Below are 8928 nucleotides of genomic sequence, written 5' to 3'. Positions count from 1 at the left end.
GTTGCTGGGTAGACTGGCAGGGTCTCTAGCCCCCTCCCAGTCAGGTTGGCATTGCTTAGAACAATAGGGAGCCCAAGCCCCTCACCCAGCTGTGTGATGCCAGTCACGAGGCAGAGGAAGCAGGTTTCTCCCCTCCCTCAGGAATGTGTCCAGCTCAGGTTACAACTCAGGGTTACATGAAGCTGATGGTGTCCGCCCTCTGCAGTGACCATGGTAACGAGATTGTCAGATAGCAGAGTCTGGGGACAGACAGAGATGGTATTCTGCCACACTCCTGTTTCTCTCATGGTTTTTTTGCCAGGTATGGCCATTTCCTAGGTGCCTGTGCCAAGCTGTATTAGTTTGGCTGCAGCACCTGGCCTGAGAGGAGGAAATGCACTTTAAAATGGCTCTAAAAAGAGGGATCCCCAAAACAGAGCACATAATGGCTCTAGCTTAGGACAACAGTGGGAGTGAGTGACATGACCCAATGCAGTAGACGCAGCTCTGTGGTAACATGTCCCTGTACTCAGGCCCTTCTGATCCATAACACAAAGGCATTATTGAGCTGGAAGGCAGCAATGAATATCTCATTTTATAATCATAGAAAATGAGTGTTGGAAGGGGTCACATGTAGTCTAACCCCCTGCTCAAAGCAGATCAGCACCAGCGACAGCATCCCACCCAAGGCTTTGTCTAGCTGGGTCTTCAAAACCCCCAAGGATGAGGATTACACCACTTCTCTAGGTAACCCATTTTAGTGCTTCACCACCACACTAGTGAGAAAGTTTTTTCCCCCTAATATTCAACCTAAACCTCCCTTGCTGCAACTTAAGCCCATTGCTCCTTGTTCTGTATCTGCCACCATTGAAAAAAGTCTCACTCTATCTTCTTTGGACCATCCTTCAGGTAGTAAATGTTGCTATCAAATTCCCCCTGTCTTGTCTTCTCTGGACGAGTGCTGATGAACCTAATTAATTTTATAGATGGGTCCCACAGCCTTGCGTGTGATTTACACTTGGGGCAAGTTGTACATGGGATGGTTTCTTCACTATCACCTTGTGAACAGATGTCAGAGGTGTTTCAGCACCTGGCTCCCTTGTGTAGTATCTTCCAGATCTGCTGTGCGTGTGCTCTGGAGGCTGCAGACCCAGTGCCTCTCGGTGGTGCACCTTGAGGAGCTGACCGCCTTGTCATTCAGGTATGCACAGCCACCCCCTCCTCGTATAGGAAACCTGAAATGGGAGATGATGACATGGTTGTCAGCCAACAGACAGGCCTCTCTTGGTAGTCCCAGAGGAAGAGAAAGCCTCTGACAGCCCCAAGATGGATCACTGGATCTCTTACTAATGTGAGAGGACAGGTTCCCTCAGAGATGCCATTGCAGTGTGTGGTGGATGTCTCACACTGCTTCTGGTGGAGGTCACTGCCATGCACAGGACACTGGATTTGATAGATCAGTCTGATGAGGCCTATTCTCCCACATCTGGGATGGGATTGAACAGGATCTGGCCCAGTCCCACTTCCCGGGGGAACACGATTCCTCGAAGTGGCCACATGAGGCAGAGAGTCAGGAAGTTAATCTCCTGCCGGGGGCAGGGGGGCTTATTTCTGACACTTTCACTCTGACTGTTAACTGCACTGCCTCTTCCACAGAAAAAGGACTCTGCTTTCTGTGAAGACTGGGGGGCATTTTGTGTCCACCTCAGAAAGCCTGATAGGCAAACACTGTGATCCTTTGTAGGGGACTTCACTTTTTCTCCTCCCAAGACTTCCAATTATAGAATCCTAGAAAGTGAGGGTTGGTCACATCTAGTCCAGCCCCCTGCTCAAAGCAGAATCAGCCCCAAGCAGATCGTCCCAGCCAAGGCTTTTTCTACACGGGTCTTAAAAACCTCGAAGAATGGCGATTGCACCACCTCTCCGGGTAACTTGTTCCAGTGCTTCACCACTAGGGCTGTGCAAGGCTTCGGACAGCGCTTCAGATCCGGAGAAGCTGCGGACACTTCGGGGTCCGAAGCAACACGTCCGGGTCGAAGCGCTGCCACGTTCGGCTTCCCAAAGCGGTTCGGAGCCGCCTCAGAGATCCAACCATAGGGGAGAGGGGGGAAACAATAAAATATCTATAACTTTGTTGTTTTTTGTCTGATTTGGACAAAATTTTCAGGAGCGATAGACTCTGCAGAGAGCATAAAACTTGCCAAGTGTCATGAAGATCGGTGCAGGATCTTGGGGGGTAACAGCACCCCAAATTCTTGAAAGCAAAACTCATGTCACATCTAGGCGTTACAACGTAGCAGGGTGAAAGCTGCAGGGCTGGTAGCTCTTCCTGGGGCCACAAAGCCTGCCAAGTTTCAAGAAGATCGGTGAAGGGGCTTGGGGGGAAGTGCCCCTCAAGCTGCGGACAAGCACAGCTGGTGCCATGGGTGCTGTGGGCCTGGCTGTGTCTGTCCTGGGGCGGGAGGGGAGACACCGCTGCAGGCCTGGCTGCTCAGCTGCTGTGTTCCCACTTACCCATCAATCAATCATGATTCACTCGGGGACCAGGGACCAGTTCAATACACAGGACCTAGCTACTACATAATGACTTAATGAGCAGCAATTAGCACCTACAAAACCAGGCTAAGGAGAGGAAAGACTCAATACAGACAATCAACTGCCCCAACACAGACACAGTCTTGGCAGGAGTTTTGTCTGTCAACAGCTAGGGATGCAGGGCCCCCAGGACCCCCCTGCACTGATCTCCTCGATAGCTGGCAGGCGTCACAGCAGGAGCCACCATCCCTGCGCTGTCACCCCGCTGCGCCTTAGCACACGCAGGGTCACCCATGGCATGAGTTTTGCTTGTCCACAGCTTGAGGGGCAGTTCCCCCCAACCCCTGCACCTATCCCCTTAAAACTTGGCATGCTTTGTGGCCTCAGTAAGAGCTACCAGCCCTGCAATTTTCACCCCCCTGTGGTGTGACACACAGTCGTGACATGAGTTTGGCTTTCAAGAATTTGGGGTACAGTTTCCACCAAAGCCCTGCACCGATCTTCTTGAAACTTGGCATGTTTTATGCTCTCATCAGAACCTACCATCTCTACAAGTTTCATCCAAATTGGACAAGAAACAACAAAGTTACAGATATGTCATTGATTCCCCATTATACACTATGGCCAGATCTCCAAGGTGGCTCCGAAGCTTTGGAGTCACTTCGGCCGGATCAAGGTGGAAACCTGGTCTGGAGCTCTGGATTGGATCACGGCCATTCAAAACAGCTGGATCCAAAGCCAGATTGGATCGCTGCCGACTTGCACAGGCCTATTCACCACCTTCCTAGTGAGAAAGCTTTTCCTAATATACAACTTAAAACTCCCTTGCTGCAACTGGAGACTATTGTTCCTTGTTCCATCATCCATTGGTGATGCACAGGGAGTTCACATGGGTGCACATGCACATCCTGAGATTGGCGGTGCACCCCCTGTGATTAGCCACTGATGCCACTGCTGATGGTGTCTGCTTGCCACCCGCCCCACCCTCATTGCCAACACTGCTGGCAGCATCTGCGAGCGGTCACCGATCGTCAGTGGAATCTGTGGGTGGTCGCCACTGTGGCCACCTGTGGGAGCTCCCCACTGCCATACCCCCACTGTTGGCACTGTCACTGCCACCTGCGGGCAGTCGCTGTGCCCCCCCAGCCTCCGGGGGCACGTGTCATTCATGCTGTCATCCTCCACCACCAAGAACAGTCCAACTCCAGATCACTCTTTCTGGAGAAACTTTCTCTTAGCCTAACACAACAAATGTCCAACATGCAGCCCTTGGACCAAAACAATCCCTTTGCCTCTGCCCTGAAGGGCGTGAGACCTCATTCAAGTTTGGCCCGAGAACATGTTTCTTCACAATGAAATCAAACCCCCAAATATTTATCTGGAATGGAGCTCTGCTGGTGCACAGGAGTTGCAGTGCACAAGCCTCATGCTTTCTTGTTGCTTTACTGGATGACTCAATGGCTCGGCTACATTTCTCCCTATGCACCATGTTGCTGATGAGAGATTGCACTTCATGGAGTGTCTGGCCATGGTGCATCATGGGGGACATAGTGGACAAAAGAGAATGGGGACATGAGGAAACCAAACCATAGGAGGTATCAAAACAGAGCCTCCAATGGAAACATTTAATTTTTGGAGTGCTTTGACCTCCAAAACATTTACAGGAATGAAAGAGGTACTCAGCCATGTTGGTCTGAAATCAGGCAGATGATACAGTCTATAAGGTGCATTTCTGCCTTCTACACAAAACTCAGTTTTTGCAAAGCCTTGTTTTGTTGAAAACATATTTTCCCATTTGGATGGACAGTTTTGGTCTTGCTCTGGTGCTGACATCCTATCTCCTGAGGCAGTGTCTCCAGTCCTACTGAGCACAGATCCAGATCTGAGCAAATGGGAGACAGCTTCAGCCACTGGAGAGGACACTAATGTCAATCACTATCGGTATTTTTCATTCAAAGTAGGGGATGTTGGGTCTCACTAAACCCATCACCCACCCCACAGGGCTCAAAACCAGAATGGGCTGAGAAAGTCTCACCTGTGACTGAATCCGGTGCCATTTGTCCACTTCCATGGCTGTCCCTCATTCCCCCTCCACAGGCCAACCCAGTGCTCAGCGATGCCTTTATACCTCATCATGAAGGCCTTTAAAATAAAAAAAAAATTAAAAGCATCTGACTCCACATGGGCTGGTCACAAGGCACCAGGCAGCACGGGGTCATGTTCCCGGGTAGATTTCCCCGGTTACAGTTAAAGCGGAGATAGGAACTGAATCAAAATCTCCCATGGGCCTGCACCATACAGCCTTCAGGAGAGCTGCATCTCCATTACAGCAGCCATGTAAGTAGGATAACAAATGCAGCTAGTTGTTTTGGCCCTCAATCAAACTTCTTACACAGCCCTGGCTCATTCTTTGCTCTTCATTCCTGTGTTTGGTATGAATCAGGGGCCCAGTAGGAAAAACAAAACCCACGCACCCACTTAGAGACTGTATCATCACCAGTTCAACAAAATGAAAGAAACGAAAAAAACCAAACCCCAGCCTTGGGACAGTGCTGGTTTGGGGCCCAGCATCATTTCAAAAGTGCCTTCAGGCATATTCCATGATTCTACTTTGCACTGTTCAGCTTGCCTGAGACAGAATCAGTTCTCTCATTTACAGACGCATGGAATCCCAGTGTCATGGTTCTGAGCTCTTGGGGGTTATTTTTCACCAGTCTCAGACAGCACCTGTCAACAGTCCCATTTCCTGGACTGGTGTGGACGCAAAGCACCACACCAGAAGACAGGCAGGTTATCCAGGCTGACCTGGACAGGCTCAGCAAGTGGGCGGACAAGAATCTGATGGTGTTCAACGCCGATAAATGCAAGGTTCTCCACCTTGGGAAAAAAAACCCGCAGCATCCTTATAGGCTCGGCAGTGCTATGTTGGTTAGCACTATGGAAGACAGAGACTTGGGGGTCATCATTGACCACAAGATGAACATGAGCCTGCAATGCGATGCGGCGGCTAGTAAAGCGACCAAAACGCTGGCTTGCATCCATAGATGCTTCTCAAGCAAATCCCGGGACGTCATTCTCCCCTTGTACTCGGCCTTAGTGAGGCCGCAGCTGGAGTACTGTGTCCAGTTTTGGGCTCCACAATTCAAAAAGGATGTGGAGAAGCTTGAGAGAGTCCAGAGAAGAGCCACGCGCATGATCAGAGGCCAGGGAAGCAGACCCTACAATGACAGGCTGAGAGCCCTGGGGCTCTTTAGCCTGGAAAAGCGCAGGCTCAGGGGTGATCTGATGGCCACCTACAAGTTTATCAGGGGTGACCACCAGTATCTGGGAGAAGGTTTGTTCACCGGAGCGCCCCTAGGAATGATGAGGTTGAATGGTCATAAACTATTACAAGACCATTTCAGGCTGGACATAAGGAAGAACTTCTTTACTGTCCGAGCCCCCAAGGTCTGGAACAGCCTGCCACCGGAGGTGGTTCAAGCGCCTTCACTGAACACCTTCAAGATGAAACTGGATGCTTATCTTGCTGGGATCCTATGACCCCAGCTGACTTCCTGCCCTTTGGGCGGGGGGCTGGACTCGATGATCTTCCGAGGTCCCTTCCAGCCCTGATGTCTATGAAATCTATTTCCTGTCCCAATGGTCTTTAAGCTCAGGGAGATGGCCCTGCTGGGCTGGAGGTGGTGAGTTGCAGACCAAGAACTTCATCTCAGACCCATCGGAACCCCTGATGGTATGTACATATGTACTAATGTTCGGACACTTAAGCCAACTTAACTTTTTAAAGTTGACTTAACTGTCAGGATGTTGTTTTAGTTAAGTCAACTTTGCTCACAAGATGGCTGCCACCATGTCAAGAAGCTGAACATGTGTAGGCTCCAACATGGATTAACTTAAGTCAATTTAGTTAAATTGCCTTAGTCAAGTCACCTTATTTTAAGTTGACTTAGTATATGTGTATGCACCCAGACTGCCTTGAAGATCACAGATTCTTTGGTTCTTACCAGGTCCTCTTGGCTGTCAATCATAGCCAGGGAGGCCCCAAGAGAAGAGCAGTGTCTCTGGCTCTCATTCCAGGACTTTTCGATCTCTGAGAAGTAATAGCATTTCCTTTGATACCCAATCCAGCCTGCTGGACACCAGGCAGGGCATTGTTGCTGAGAGTGACTTGTCAGACCTGAAACTGAGAAAGCAAGAGGGTAAGGATATCACCATTCCCCTGCCTTGCCTCAGGTGGTGGAAGCTTTCCCCATATCCAGGTATCGGATATAATTCTTGGCAGCTTCATGCAGCTACAGCCTGGTCATGGGAGGGGGCAAAGGGAACATCAGAAATGGGACTGTAGGGGTTATGGTAGAATCACAGATCATAGTCTGACTCCCAGTGATACTCTGATGGCCAGGACCCCATCTGCTGCAGCATTACTGTGAGCCTGGGAGCAGGGAGACAGCTAAAAGCTGTGTCCCTAAACCACCCAGTGCTTGGATATGGTAGCCAGACCCTAGTCTGAGGAGGTGCCCTGATTCCATAGATACATCCAGCAAGGAGAGGGCATGAAGAAGAGGAAACAACCACCAGGGACCAGCATGATGGAACAGCACCGGGGACCAGCACTCACCTGCCAAAGCAGAAACAGCAGCTGTCAGACCTAGAACCACCAGTATCAACACTACTGTCACCTCCACCCTGCACCCAGACAGTGCTCTGAGACCTCTGACAGAAACATAACCTGGGAGAGAAAAAGCCTTTGATGTTCCTGGAGTGCACAGGGCAGAAACCCACAAAGAGACACAGAGGGCCAAACCCCAAATGCAGCCAGCATGTCCTCCATGACAGACATGTAAGTTCCAGCCCCTTACACACGGGAAACACTCATCCTACTTGTGCTCTTACCACCACAGCCAGGCTCAGCAGACCCCAAAGAAGGCTCATCAGGCTTCAGACAATCCAGCTGTCTTGCTGAAGACTGACAAGCCCTAGAAGCTTTAAGTGGGGGAATGATGAAAACACACATTCCCATAACCATGATGCACTCCCCAAACTGCACCTTCCAAGGTGCCCATGACCTACATCTCAACACTCTGGGTTGGGAGGCCTGCTCCCCTTGACTTGGGGACATCTGGATAGTCTGGCAACCAGGCAAGAGTCCTGCCAATGGGTTGGGTGAAGAGCTCCCTATGAACAAGCCCATCTGAGGCTGCAAGAGCTGTTTTCTGTCCATGCACAGACTTAGAAAACACTGGTACATGTGGAGGGTCACATTTATGTCAGAAACAAGCAGCCCTCCTCCCCTCACACAGAAAAAACAGGACCCAGGGCTGTACGGCCACAGGAGTTCAAATCCTGTCTACCAGCTGCCTCCACCCTTGCAGACACCAACCCTTTTTTGCAGTGGGTTCACACCTGCAATTTTGGGGTTTTTTTACCCCCTAGCACCTGCTCTTACTCAGTCTGAAAATGCTGGGCTGGATACAGAGATGAAAGTTATGCTCTTTGAACTTCATTGCTGCCACCCCACAAGGTTTCTCACTGTGAGCTGAACAGAGCCAAGCATATTCCCTGCTGACATATTACCCTCCACTACACATGTGATACCATTTGCCCCAGTCTCAGCATTATTCTCTTCTTTGTCCCCAGGCAGTTGCACTTATCTTCTGAGATCAGTCATTCAAGAGTTTCAACAGTGTTAGGGTTCCCCCCCTCCCTTCCCCAATCAACAACCAAAATGCAGGCCCTGGCCCCTCTATGGTCACTCCTATTTCTCCATGAGTTACCTGGCTTCCGTTCTACATCTAGGTCTGCACTGACAAGGTCCTGCTGCTTCTCACTGGCATCCATTCTTCTCTCTTTCTGTTGTTCCTTAGCAAAGCACATGTCTGGATGCTGGGCTTGGTGCCCAGGTGCTCATGAGCTATACAAGTATCAGGAGGGCCTGTCCCGGTCAACAGGCTGAGCACTGGTTCCTGGTGGTGATGAAATTCAAAAGACACACTGCTCAGGGATGAATGAGGCCTGGGGGTCCTCAGGGCTCTGAGCAAACACACGATGTGCCTGGCTAGGGGGAGACAGCTGTGCTAGAGGTGACAGGAGGTTGTACCTGGCTAAGGAGCCATGGACTTTGCCACAGGTTAAAACTTAACTTTTCCTCGGTACAGTTGGTACTTTGGATGAGAAGGAGGGGCAATATATGACACAAAGCAGGAAAAAGAGGCAGAAAATTTCCTGTCTACCCACAGGCCTGAGTCTAGATGTGTTAATATAGGGAACTGGTCTTGCTCCTTTCTTAGGGATAATAAACAGCTCTCTTCTTTACAACAAAGCTTTCCCAGTCCTAATCAGGCTCAGGTCTGGGGTGGAGGGGTGGCAGTGTGCACGTGTGTGAATGAGGACTGAAACAACACAGTCCCCTATGGT

At 50.3% G+C, this 8928-nt stretch overlaps 1 protein-coding gene across 6 annotated transcripts in view; it reads right to left on the bottom strand.

The window, feature by feature from the left end:
- Positions 1-8928, bottom strand: part of LOC102388484 (C-type lectin domain family 2 member D-like) — an 18245-nt gene that overhangs the window by 5765 nt on the left and 3552 nt on the right. For 2 of the 6 annotated variants that reach the window (XR_003092033.1, XM_025193134.1), the window contains exons 2-6: positions 8289-8477; positions 7133-7243; positions 6519-6697; positions 4550-4656; positions 1038-1214 (exon numbers count right to left, since the gene is read on the bottom strand). Coding sequence is in view for 5 of the 6 variants with exons in the window: in XM_025193134.1 (XP_025048919.1) it covers positions 1052-1214; positions 4550-4656; positions 6519-6697; positions 7133-7243; positions 8289-8388 (660 nt within the window). In the remaining variant the exon portion in view is untranslated. Of the gene's footprint in view, positions 1-211; positions 240-712; positions 1215-4549; positions 4657-6518; positions 6698-7132; positions 7244-8288; positions 8478-8928 lie in introns of those variants that run through there. The other 4 variants (XM_025193132.1, XM_025193133.1, XM_025193135.1 and 1 more) reach the window with 3 other exon arrangements.

This window comes from Alligator sinensis, unplaced genomic scaffold (assembly GCF_000455745.1).
Source record: "Alligator sinensis unplaced genomic scaffold, ASM45574v1 scaffold891_1, whole genome shotgun sequence".
Lineage (NCBI taxonomy): Eukaryota > Metazoa > Chordata > Crocodylia > Alligatoridae > Alligator > Alligator sinensis.
This window is presented reverse-complemented; position numbering and strand designations above follow the sequence as displayed.